The 13,903-nt window shown below is 44.4% G+C and overlaps 1 protein-coding gene across 2 annotated transcripts in view; it reads left to right on the forward strand.

Moving 5' to 3' along the window:
- Positions 1–13,903, forward strand: part of OPRK1 (opioid receptor kappa 1) — a 74,884-nt gene that overhangs the window by 23,641 nt on the left and 37,340 nt on the right. The window contains exon 2 of one of the 2 annotated variants that reach the window (XM_066579010.1): positions 2,985–3,314. In XM_066579010.1, coding sequence (XP_066435107.1) covers positions 3,016–3,314 — 299 coding nt within the window. In that variant the 5' untranslated portion in view covers positions 2,985–3,015. Of the gene's footprint in view, positions 1–2,984; positions 3,315–13,903 lie in introns of those variants that run through there. The other variant, XM_066579011.1, reaches the window with a different exon arrangement.

Below are 13,903 nucleotides of genomic sequence, written 5' to 3' on the forward strand. Positions count from 1 at the left end.
GCCTTCCCTGTCTTTCAATTGGCCAGAAAAGCGCGCTAACGTCTCACAGAGGAAAGTGAAAGTAACCCGAACACCGCGTGGTGCTCGTTAAGAGTAACGAGCATCCCGAACACCCTAATATTCGCACGAATATCAAGCTCGGACGAGTACGTTCGCTCATCTCTAATAGTGATATATAGCAATGATTTCCATTTGGCCCAGTTCTTTATAATCTTTTTTTTTTATCATTAACCCTTGGGATAGACACAATAGCAAGATGGCATTATTCCCAATGCTTCAGATTGTTGATCAATATAAGGATATGCAACTAGGCTAAGGTAATACAGTCAACATTTTAAAGGCATTGTACCATAAAATAAAGTTACCCCCTATCCACATTCAAGCAATTAGCTATCTCCAGCAGTCCCATGGAAATGAATGGAGCAGTGGGGCACATGCATGACCAAAACTCTAGTCATTCGGGGACCCACATAGTATAGTATAAGTATAGCATTACTTGTCAAGAATGTCTTACATAATTTTAGGCCATACACTGGAAGAAGATCAAATGAGACTTTAAAATATTTCAAACATACCAACTTCACATGTAAATCCATTCCCATCATTACTGATATGTTTTACTCATGCATCTTTACCGTAGTAAATTCCAAAAATATTGCCATGCTGATCCAATTAAACCTACTGAGATAAGTATATGAATAGCTCTCCAAACAATGGCTAGGTATCAGGTGGTGAATGAAAGGGACTCATCTAGTGTGGAGCACCCTTTGGGTCTGAGTTGGCCTTGAGTGTAGTTATGTATCCAAAAACACCAAATCCCTGAGAACATCTTAAGAATGCAATTAAACCATTGGAGGGAGAAACCCCATTAAAAAATAAATACCGCAGTCATACAAAACAGAAAACAAAAATAAATTCCTGGCACTCCAGGTGGATGGAAGATGAGAAATAAAATGTGGTCCACTCACTTCATAGAGAAGTCCCCTGTGTATATGGGACTCCTCTAAAATCCAAGGTAGCTCAAAATAAATCCAGATTAGTGTCCTAAAAGTCCAATTCTTCTGTCTTCCAATCAGACAGGAACAAATAACAAACAAAACAAATTAGCCAATAATACACAGTCACAATAAAGGCCCATTTACACGCTAAGATAATCATTTTGAGCTATTGTTTTGCATAAACTGCTAATGGACACTAATGTCCCTTAGCAGCATATCACCTTCATTTACATGCAAATGAGCCTCTGGGAACTGCATGCAGAAAACAGCAGGTGGTCTGTTCTCTGCATTCAGCTCCTTTGTTCTGCCATGGGCTGCTGCAGGCTTTCTGCTGAATACAATGTAATAAGCAGCTGCCATGGAGAATACAGCACCATGGACAGCAAAAACAGCATGCAGTCTGTGTTATCTTAACTCAGGCTGATGGATGGATTTTATGCTCACCTAAAAATCATTGTTCAGCCAAAGAGTGAAAGATAGGAGCATTTACACACAATGACTATCTCTCAAATGATGGCTTTTGAGCTAATTTTGAGTGGTAATCGTTGCGTGTAAATGGGCTTTAAGAGTGTGTATATATGAAGAGCAACGTGTTGCAACAAATGGCTTTTTTATCAAGCTTAGTATAAGAAGTACAACTTATAGGCTTAATATATAGTTGGAAGTGGAAGTGAAGGGGATGGAAATGGGAAGGAGAAAAGAGATTTTCCCACCAAATGTGTTTTCTAGATGTATGTCCATTTTAAAAGACACGCAATTTTCCACATTCCAGTAGGAAAACATGGTCTAATTCTGTGATTCCCATGGGATACCCAGCTTCTGAGGAGTGTGTCTAATAAAATGGGCGTGCATTTACAATGCACATTTGGTGGGAAAATCCCCTTTCCCACTCCCATTCCACTCCCCTTTATTTCCACTTCCAACTACAAATTAAGCCTATATGTTGTACCCCTTATATTAAGCTTGATAAAGGATGCATTTGTGGACCCCCAAAAGGCGTTGTTCTCTCTATATACACACTCTTACTGTGACCGTGTATTATTGTCTAATTAGTTTTGTTTGTTCCTGTCTTATTGGAAGAAAGAAGAATTGGACCTTTATGACACTAACCTAGATTTATTATGAGCTACCTTGGATTTTAGAGGAGTCCCATTTACCCAGAGGATTCCTCTATGAAGTAAGTGGACTACATTTTATTGCTCATCTTCTATCCACCAGAAGCGCAGGGATTTTATTTCTTTTTGTTTTCAATTAAACTTCCCATCTGTGGCTAGTTTCTTAAATGAAAATTTGAGAAATAAGACTCAGGGGAAAAAGATGTCTATGATAGAATGATTGTTAGACCCTATATAGAAGTGAAGAGCTGTGTGCTTGAAGCCTTACAGCAGCACACAGAATCTACAGTGGAGAAACAGCTACTCCATATGTCGCCATATAGGAATTTATGCATTTTGTACTATGTCAAATGTTTTTGCACATGTTAAGCTTTCTTATATTGCATGTTGCAGTTGCAGTCAAAATTATTCAGTGCCCCCTTTTGCAAACTTAGTGAACTGGAGGCCATTGCCAATGATTTCTCAGGATAAAACGCTGTCAGAAGCCGATGTCTGACTGTGTCACATTTGCAGTAGCTCATAACACCAAAAGGATGCTCTACTAAGTACTAAAGATGCTTATCATGAAGGAGCTGAATAATTCTGAAATTGCATTAGTCGTTCAAAGTGGCATTTTGTGTGGAATTTTGAGAAATCACCTGTCAGATTAGTTGTGTTGAACTATTTAAAGTGTTCTTAAATGGCAAAAAAACTAATTTGCCATGGGTGTTGAATAGTTTTGACTGAAACTGTATATTGACTCTTGGTTAGTGTTTTTTGTTAATGAAATGCTAATAGGAAATGCTCAGCAAATGAATTAATATAAAATTGTTATATATTTTTACTTATAAATAAAATGATCATTACTCACTATTGTCTATATTATGTACAGTGTCTGCCTGAACTTCAGCTGCTTAGCACCAATGGATTCTCCAGTACAGATTTTTCGAGAGGAGGATGTTGACCCAAAGAGAACTCCAGTGGGTACTACATGCTCTCCAGGTTGCATACCTGTCTGCACCTCCATCTGCTATCCCAACTCCAGTTTGCTGGCCGGCTGGGGTGACTATGAAAATGTCAGTGATTACACAGTGCTACCAACATATGAGACCAACCATACTACTATTTCTCCAACAATTTCTGTCATTATTACAGCAGTCTACTCCATGGTTTTTGTCGTTGGCTTGGTGGGCAATGCTTTGGTCATGTTTGTAATTATACGGTAAGTGAACTTTTGAGTAATTTCAGTATGAACAGATCTTGGTATAATTGTAACTTATAATATTGTTTCGGAGGCTTTAGTAGAAGGCCAGGCTGTGGCATGTCATGAAATCGGTAAAGGTGGACTTCTTTTTTAAATTGAACATTATATAAACTGCACAGTAAAGCTGCGTATGGAGGTTTATATTAATATGATCTCAGCTGACTTGATTTATAAGTTCTTATGCCGCTCAGCAGACACCTACTGACCTTTAGAAGTAATTTAATGCTTTTTATATCAAAGTAATTTATGTTTGTTTTGATCATGAGCATAAAATGTTCCAGTTTGATAGGTGAAGCTCCATACTTGAAGGTCCACATGATTTACAGGTGCAGCATTTGACATTTACTACTACTACTACTACAACACAGTAATATGCATAATCAGCGCTTTTTCAGCAAATAAAAACTGCAGGTCACAACCATAGTCAAAATTGAACACCCCTGCAGCAAAGTAGTATATTCAACAATATTATACCCCTGAATAATAGAATAAAATAGAACTTAAACTATACTCCTTGATCCCAGTGGAATCTTCATATGCATAGCCCCTTATAATTAATTGCACTTTAAAATAAATATTAATAATCTTCAAGCGTAGGGTCCTTGTAAACCTCTTTTCTGTGCGGTCCAGTTTTAGTTTCCAACAAAACTTGAAGTGCTCAAAGTGTTTGTTAGGTTTGTAATTCTGATGGTTTGTAGATAAATGTTCAATGGAGAATGTATCAGGCAGCAGCGTGTCTTCACTATATTGCTTTTTTGTACCAGGCTATTTTAGTGACATCACTACTGGGTTATGGTAAAGTGTATAGGTAAGCAGATCCTACTGAAATGTTAAATGGATGGTATCCAAAATAAACACTTTTAGATTTTTTAGTTGAAGGAGTTATGTGTGCAGCACCAAACCGGGTCGCCACAATACAGACAGTAATATTTTCTTCCAGCGCTATCCACACTGACAGCAGGCCAGTTCTGTTGTATCTTGTCTCCACCGGAAGAATGGGTGGAGACAAGATGCATGCCCAAAACCGATGCCCAAAACTTGATTGGCTGGGCTGAATAATTAGCTTTTCCAGTTTTGACAGTGAGTCTTCATTCCTCCCCTCCACTACATTCCCCTGTTGTCAAGCTCCTAGGGTGGCAAAACCCCTGGAGGTGGCACTGCTATGGGCTCGTTGCTCCACAGTATCCGGAGACCTTCTTCCCTGCCGGTGTCGACCCTGTCATTCCCCGCCCCTGCTGTCAAACCCCTGACGCTGTGGGCTCGTAGCTCCACAGTGCCCGCAGAGCTTCTTTCCTGCCAGCATCAATGCCTTTTATTCCCCCCCCCACTTTTACTGGCCCCTTACGCTCTACCATGTCACGTCCCTAGTCTGCCACAGTTGATCACCCGCTGTCTCTCTTCTCGCCGCCCCCGCATAATGCTTGCAATATGTGAAGCCAGCGAGGACACTGACAGTGCAGAAGCCGAGAAGGGGACAAGGGAGAGCGACGGGACCCAGCCAATGATGTTGCTTGTGGGCGTGCACCTTGTCTCCACCCATTATTCTAGTGGAGGCAAGATACAACAGTAACCAGCAGGTCTGGGGATCAGCTGATCTGCAGGGATCTCGAGTGATGTACCCCCACCAATCAACTATCTTAAAGATAGGTCATCAATAGTCAAAGTCCTGGACAACTCCTTTAATTCAAGATAAGCATGTTGAAATAAAAATGCTAAAGTTATAGACAATACAGATGATTGATGAACAACATGAAAATCTAGATATATTCAAGCAGTGCAAGAAGTACAAGGTAAAATCCATTTTATGTGTCTTGTTATGAAATATATTGATATGAGGAAAATGTAAAGTATTCCCAAAGTCGTATTACTTAAAATTATGGCTCTGTTCTTCAATGTATTGTGACATGTAAAAGAGCCAGAAACTATGCGTGTGATCTATGACTCAAGGACAGTGCAGTATCTTTCAGAGACCAGGCAAGGTTTAACTCAAACAACAGTTGGTGATGAATAGTGCTCTCTGGTGATGAATAGTGCTCTCCAATACTCACATGCACTATGGAGAAATACAGCACACACTATGCTATACCAGAATGTGGAATCTGTATATATAGATTGACCCAACCCCCAAATTACAATGAAGTAGTGACTTTCGGTCCCTCTTTCCTGCCCCATCAGGGAATTATTGTTCTTATTCAGTGTCTTGAGCATTAAAGGGGTTGTCCCGCGGCAGCAAGTGGGTCTATACACTTCTGTATGGCCATATTAATGCACTTTGTAATGTACATTGTGCATTAATTATGAGCCATACAGAAGTTATCAAAAGTTTTATACTTACCTGCTCCGTTGCTGGCGTCCTCGTCTCCATGGTGCCGACTAATTTTCGGCCTCCGATGGCCAAATTAGCCGCGCTTGCGCAGTCCGGGTCTTCTCCTGTCTTCAATGGGGCCGCTCGTGCAGAATGCCGGCTCCGTGTAGCTCCGCCCCGTCACGTGCCGATTCCAGCCAATCAGGAGGCTGGAATCGGCAATGGACCGCACAGAAGAGCTGCGGTCAACGGAGGAAGAGGATCCCGGCGGCCATCTTCACCGGTAAGTATAGAAGTCACCGGAGCGCGGGGATTAAGGTAAACGCTGAGCGTTTTTTTTTTTAGGTCCCTGCATCGGGGTTGTCTCGCGCCGAACGGGGGGGGGGGGGGGGGGGGGGGGTTGAAAAAAAAAAAAACCCGTTTCGGCGCGGGACAACCCCTTTAACTATAACATGGCATAATTATGGATTCATTTGACATCTTATATTAATGCTTGGCGAAGGGTATCATCTCAAAACATTAACGTCACAATTATTTGTGAAACTTAGAGATGTTTAATAAAACTTAAAGAGCAACATAAAAGAATTCCGGTGTGTGTAGTCCATTTTCGTATTGTAGATAGTGTGGTACCTGGGACGGTGAGACTCATGAATATTGCACCACTCTTGGGGTACCAATAGGAGTGCTGTCACACAGCTATTGTGAGGTGCCTTGCTGTAGAAGAGTATGGTAGATATTTAGAGATAAAGGTGAGGTGTTCATGAATGCGGGTTTTCAGCTTCCTAAAGGAACAAGTCAACATACTATAAGTTACAAATATCACAAAGCATTACCTAATTAACATGTTCTGAGACACAGTTCAAAAAACTAATAATGTTAGCAACTCAGTCTCCAGTATATCACACATATGCAGAGTTTCAACCAATCATATGCAGAAGCATGTGTGGTGTCAGCCAATCAGTGCAGGAGCTCATTCCCATCTCTTATACACACAGTGTCAATACAACACACTGCCAGTAGCAGGCCCACATTGCCATCAGAACCACTGCACTCAGGGTTGGCAAAGCGCCAAATTGAGCGTGCTAAAGCACATAGTTTTCCATGACTGAGAACTGTAGAACCACATTAGCAAAAACCATAAGTAAACAACCTCCACATCCAAAATGGCAACATCTGGCTCCAAGGACCTCTATAAGGACATCCTGAAGAAGAAGAAATAATTACAAAACTAAAAACTATGCAGAAAGTGCTCAAAGACTTCCAAAACCTTCTGGATTACAATGCAGGATGTAATGAAGAGAATCCCATCCATAAGGTGCAAAACAGCTGATGGCCCAGATGGGATTCTACCCAAAATGATCAAATATAGCCCACCAGAAGTAGAGACTGTTCAACATTGGGCACAGTGCTGGCTACTTCCCCCAAATGTGAAACCAAGGCCCCATTACCCCAGGTATGACCCAGCTAACTACCAAGGAATATGTGTGTCAGCAGCAACCTGGGGAAACTGTTAAACCAAATAGTGAAAAGAGCATCCTCAGCTTCCTCACAGAGCAAAATGTCCTCAGCAAACGTCAAGCAGGGTTGATGCCAAACCACCGCACCATAGACCACATCTACACTCTGCATAATGTCATCAAGAGCCACGTCCACAACAAAAAGTAGAGAAAAAGGCATACCAGTTTTGTAGATGGTAAAAAGGCTTTTGACTCAGTATGGCACCCAGGCCTGTTCTTCAAACATACTGGAGAGCAGAATAGGAGGGAAAACATATGACACCCTCAGAAGCTCCTTCACTGAGAACAGATGTAGCATGATGGTGAACAGGAGTAGTATAGCTTATTTCTAGGAAAGCTGAGGAGTCTGGCAGGGCTGTAGCTGGAGCCCAGCGCTCTTCAACATCAATGAGCTGACTACAGCCCTGGAATCTACCTCGGCACCAGATCTTACCCTCCACGACACTTAGTTGAAATTCTTGCTGCATGCTGATAAATTTCTGCTACCATCACCAACCAAGAAAAGACTCAGGACAACTGAAAGTTTTGGAAAAAAATAGCGCCAGATGGGCACTACCCATCAATCCAAAGAAGACCAGGATCATGGTATTCCAGAGGAGAAACACAGAATCAGCCAGGCAAATTACCTTCACGCTTAACAGCTGCCCAGTTACAGAAACTGCCAAGTACACCTATCTGGGCCTAGAAATCAAACAGGGAGTCTCAAATCAGCCATAGAGAATCTAAAAGATAAGGCATGCAGAATCTTCTATTCCATCAGAAGACAACTTTACCACCTCAAACCACTAGTGACGGTCTGGCTCAAAATATTTGATAGCGTGACTCCTGTATGATAGTAATGTCTGGGGCTCGCTCACATATCCAGACCAGTCAAAGTGGGATGCCAGTCCAAAAGAGGTATTCTTCCTGGAATTCTGCAAGCATCTTCTCCAAGTCCATTGGAGTACCTCAAAGAATACCTGTAGAGCTAAGCTGGGCATACTCTCTCTATACCTTATAATCCAGAAGAGGGCATTATCATTACAAAGTAGCAGTCTAAGCCTCTTTCATCACAAAGCCATGCTACACTAAAGAGCCCTGATCCAACCCAACCAAACCGAGCCAAACCAAATGACCACTCAACATAGTTTTTCAAGAGCTGAAATCAAGAAAATGATAAACAAGAGCCAAGAGGAGTATATCAGTGACTGGAGGAACAACATAAAAGCATCTGAGAAACTGACTGTCTATCATGGGCTACATAAGGACTACACACTGGCCCCATATCTGAAAACCCTACCAGATCTCAGAGAGCACTAGATCCTGAGCTGCTACAGACTGAGTGTCCACAGCCTGGACATCAAATTAGGATGGCACAGGCAGAACTGCAAGGCCAGGGACAGCAGATTGTGCAAAAGGTGTGACCAGGAGGCTGTGGAAGATGAGGCCCCCTTCTTGCTGTGGGTATTAGTGTATCTTGACACCACCGGAAGCTAGGGGTTTGACAGGAGGAATGCTCCTGTCACACCCCTAGCTCCTGATAGCGCCAAGGCTGGCAGGTCCTTGTATGCAGGCTTACGCTCAGGGTAACATGTGTTATTAGACTTACATTATTACCTGTAAATGCTGCCATGTTACTGCTGTAACATGGCAGCATTAACATGTAATAACATAAGCCTAATAACACATGTTACCCTGAACTTAAGGTCTCCTGCTCACATTTACTGGCCCCCCGCTCACATTTGCCAGCCTCAGCGCTTGTGCTCCGTTGCATGCATAGTCAGTTCAGCCTTGGCCGCTCGCAGCTGCCGCGCTCACAGGTACTGCACCGTCGCCATGACAGTCAGGTCCCTGGACGCCCCTTCCCTCCTGAGAGATGCTGCTTCTTCTCCGCTGCCGTGACAGTGAGATGTGTGCCAGCGGCTCCCCCACTTACAGCTGCCGGGCAGAGCGGTTATGCTACTCCGCCAGGAAAAGCTGCATCAGATGTGTGTGTGACTCCACCAGGACTTCCTGGTGGCGTCAAGATACACTAATACCCCTGCTGTGATGCCCCAGCCACTCACTTCAGGAGACCTTCTGATCTTTGCCTAGACTTTAGCTCCATGGAGGAGGAAGACACAGTGGTCATTGCAGCACAATATGTCAGTGCCTGTCATAGATTGAAATGATATGCAATGGACTCCTGTACTGCCTACATAATATGCCATGGACGTATATACCCCCCACCCCAGTAGTGCCCCTACCCCCTAAATCATCAGCCATGATCTGCTACCCCCATTTGACAATCCCTATTTTCTAATCACTTTGGCAATTCTGATGTCTTTTAGCCCTGGCAACAAAGCATATTTGAAATGAATAGTTTTTATACATATCGTGTACTGTATCTGCACACAAAATACAATCCTCAGGCCCTATTTAGCTACATGCTGGGGATTGTCAGGGTCTTTGAACATCAGATGAGTAGGGGAGGGGGTTGGAGTGTCTGGTCTCTGCAGCCTCACTAGAGTGAGTGATGTTGATACAAGGAAGTTATATATCTCTTAAGGCAGTATCTCCTAACATTCCTTCTTTCGCCAGCCAAGAGAATAGAGGGAAGAACAAACAGTTCAAGTGCTGCAGTACCTATTGGACTCAGGCAGTGCACTTCCTCAATGGTGCACTGTGTGACGGTGAATAGGCTCTTTTCCACCAACATTGCATTTGCACTTCCCTCTCTCTATGCTGACTGCCCTGCCATAACCCCTCTCCCTTGCATGCTATTAAAAAATGCGCTGGTTGGCTAAAAGCAGGGATAGAGCTGAAGAAAAAACATTTTTCTGCCAGCAAACGCTGTCCCCACCAGCAGCTGCTCTAGACACTGGCCCTCTAGTCCTTAAAGGCAAATATGGCCTTGGTCATGGGTGGTTGTTACTAGGAACAGCATGGCCTCTATCCTATGTCTACGGTGTAGTTCACAGCATACTGCATACTCGCAGCAGACAGTTCATGGGCTTAGCAGCCTGACTGGTTTTCAGTCTCCAAATATAGAAGTAAGGGCAGCAGTCAGTAGGTGTAGAATCTTAATCCCAAATTTCTTTATTTCTCTGCAACAAAATAATTGCACCACATTTCGACCCAGAAAAGGTCTTTGTCAAGCTAATCCACATACATCATGGTACCGAATATATAAAGCACATATACATTCCATAACCAATACACATTATGCAGTTTTGTTTGTTGCAGAGGGATGAAGATTAAAGGTGTTGTCTCGCGAAAGCAAGTGGGATTAAGCACTTCTGTATGGCCATATTAATGCACTTTGTAATATACATCGTGCATTAAATATGAGCCATACAGAAGTTATTCACTTACTTTCCCTGCGCTGGCGTCCCCGTTGCCATGGCTTCGTCTAACTTCAGCGTCTAATCGCCCGATTAGACGCGCTTGCGCAGAAGGGTCTTCTGCCTTCGGGTCTGTCCGGCAGCAGTGGAGTTCTGGCTCCGCCCCCTTCTACGCGTCATCGCGTAGCTCCGCCCCGTCACGATGTATATTACAAAGTGCATTAATATGGCCATACAGAAGTGCTTAACCCCACTTGCTTTCGCGAGACAACCCCTTTAAGATTCTGCACCTACTGACTGCTGCCCTTACTTCTATATTTGGACTAAATTGAGACCATTGGTTCATGGTACTTTGGGCTCTGCATTTATTGCCTAACTCATTGGAGTTAAGAAGGTCTGTGCTGTTGACAACTTGTTATTGAATGCTGGTTTACAGTCTCCAGTCACCAAATAAATCCAATCTATCTGTCAGTGTCTGGACTGGAAGTTGTTCAGAACCATTTGCCATATTCAGGGTGGACTAAATTGGGACCATTGGTTCATGGTACTTTGGGCTCTGCATTTATTGCCTAACTCATTGGAGTTAAGAAGGTCTGTGCTGTTGACAACTTGTTATTGAATGCTGGTTTACAGTCTCCAGTCACCAAATAAATCCAATCTATCTGTCAGTGTCTGGACTGGAAGTTGTTCAGAACCATTTGCCATATTCAGGGTGGTCTCTACTCTTGAAGTGAAAGCTCAATCTAAAAGACCTGCCAGCAACAGCAATCCAGATCAGGTCAATGGTGTAGTCATTAAACTTTCTATTATGTCACCCTTATTCTCAGCAGGCACAGCTCCAACCATGGATTCTTCTCACTTCTATGCACAGTAGGTGCACCTTAGCTCGACAGCACTCTGCCCTTTTTCTAGTGGACTGACAGACCATGAGGTACTCTAAGCTCATCTATTTTCGAAAACTGGCCCCTTCTAAAATACTACCCATGATGTGCAACACTACAGCAGCAGCAAATTCTCAAAATACATTTATTATCTACAAATATTGTAGAGTTGTGGCTGCCTCCACCTTGGTCATGCACGACCGCCACCCATTTACCTTCTGTCCCTCCTATTGGACCATATAAATGGTATCCTACTTTCCTTGGTTTTAGTTGTAGGCTTAGTTCCAAGAGAGGAGCATTTTTAAAGGTAGGTACTAGAGATGAGCGAGCACCAAAATGCTCGGGTGCTCGTTACTCGGGACGAAAATTTCGCGATGCTCGAGGGTTCGTTTCGAATAACGAACCCCAATGAAGTCAATGGGCGACCTGAGCATTTTTGTATATCGCCGATGCTCGCTAAGGTTTCCATTTGTGAAAATCTGGGCAATTCAAGAAAGTAATGGGAACGACACAGCAACGGATAGGGCAGGCGAGGGGCTACATGTTGGGCTGCATCTCAAGTTCCCAGGTCCCACTATTAAGCCACAATAGCGGCAAGAGTGGGCCCCCACTCCCAACAATTTTTACTTCTGAAAAGCCCTCATTAGCAATGCATACCTTAGCTAAGCACCACACTACCTCCAACAAAGCACAATCACTGCCTGCATGACACTCCGCTGCCACTTCTCCTGGGTTACATGCTGCCCAACCCCCCCCCCCCGCACGACCCAGTGTCCACAGCACACACCAAAGTGTCCCTGCGCAGCCTTCAGCTGCACTCATGCCACGCCACCCTCATGTCTATTTATGAGTGCGTCTGCCATGAGGAGGAACCGCAGGCACACACTGCAGAGGGTTGGCATGGCTAGGCAGCGACCCTCTTTAAAAGGGGCAGGACGATAGCCCACAATGCTGTACAGAAGCAATGAGAAATATAATCCTGTGCCACCGCCATCAGGAGCTGCACACGTGGGCATAGCAATGGGGAACCTATGTGCCACACACTATTCATTCTGTCAAGGTGTCTGCATGCCCCAGTCAGACCGGGGTTTTTTATAAATAGTCACAGGCAGGTACAACTCCGCAATGGGAATTCCGTGTGCACCCACAGCATGGGTGGCTCCCTGGAACCCACCGGCGGTACATAAATATATCCCATTGCATTGCCCATCACAGCTGAGGTAATGTCATGTTTAATGCAGGTGGGCTTCGGCCCACACTGCATGCCCCAGTCAGACTGGGGTTCTTTAGAAGTGGACACATGCAGTTACAACTCCGTGTGGACCGACAGCATGGGTGGCTCCCTGGAACCCACCGGCGGTACATAAATATATCCCATTGCAGTGCCCAGCACAGCTGATGTAACGTCAGCTTTAATGCAGGTGGGCAAAAAATTAATTGGATTACACTGTAGGCGAGGGCCCCAAAAAATTGGTGTACCAACAGTACTAATGTACCTCAGAAAAATTGCCCATGCCCAACCAAGAGGGCAGGTGAAACCCATTAATCGCTTTGGTTAATGTGGCTTAATTTGTAACTAGGCCTGGAGGCAGCCCAGTTAAAATAAAAATTGGTTCAGGTGCAAGTTTCAACGCTTTAATGAGCATTGAAACGTATAAAAATTGTTTACAAAAATTATATGACTGAGCCTTGTGGGCCTAAGAAAAATTGCCCGTTCGGCGTGATTACGTCAGGTTTCAGGAGGAGGAGCAGGAGGAGGAGGATGAATAGAATACACAGATTGATGAAGCTAAAAGGTCCTCGTTTTTGATGGTGATAGAGAATGATGCTTCCATCCGCGGGTGCAGCCTACGTATTGCTTAGGTATCGCTGCTGTCCGCTGGTGGAGAAGAGAAGTCTGGGGAAATCCAGGCTTTGTTCATCTTGATGAGTGTTAGCCTGTCGGCACTGTCGGTTGACAGGCGGGTACGCTTATCCATGATGATTCCCCCAGCCGCACCAAACACCCTCTCTGACAAGACGCTAGCCGCAGGACAAGCAAGCACCTCCAGGGCATACAGCGCGAGTTCAGGCCACGTGTCCAGCTTCGACACCCAGTAGTTGTAGGGGGCAGAGGCGTCACGGAGGATGGTCGTGCGATCGGCTACGTACTCCCTCACCATCCTTTTACAGTGCTCCCGCCGACTCAGCCTTGACTGGGGAGCGGTGACACAGTCTTGCTGGGGAGCCAGAAAGCTGTCAAAGGCCTTAGAGAGTGTTCCCCTGCCTGTGCTGTACATGCTGCCTGATCTCCGCAGCTCCCCTGCTACCTGGCCCTCGGAACTGCGCCTTCTGCCACTAGCGCTGTCGGATGGGAATTTTACCATCAGCTTGTCCGCCTGGGTCCTGTGGTATAGCATCACTCTCGAACCCCTTTCCTCTTCGGGTATGAGAGTGCAAAGGTTCTCCTTATACCGTGGGTCGAGCAGTGTGTACACCCAGTAATCCGTAGTGGCCAGAATGCGTGTAACGCGAGGGTCACGAGAAAGGCATCCTAACATGA

The sequence above is a fragment of the Eleutherodactylus coqui genome, chromosome 9 (assembly GCF_035609145.1).
Source record: "Eleutherodactylus coqui strain aEleCoq1 chromosome 9, aEleCoq1.hap1, whole genome shotgun sequence".
Lineage (NCBI taxonomy): Eukaryota > Metazoa > Chordata > Amphibia > Anura > Eleutherodactylidae > Eleutherodactylus > Eleutherodactylus coqui.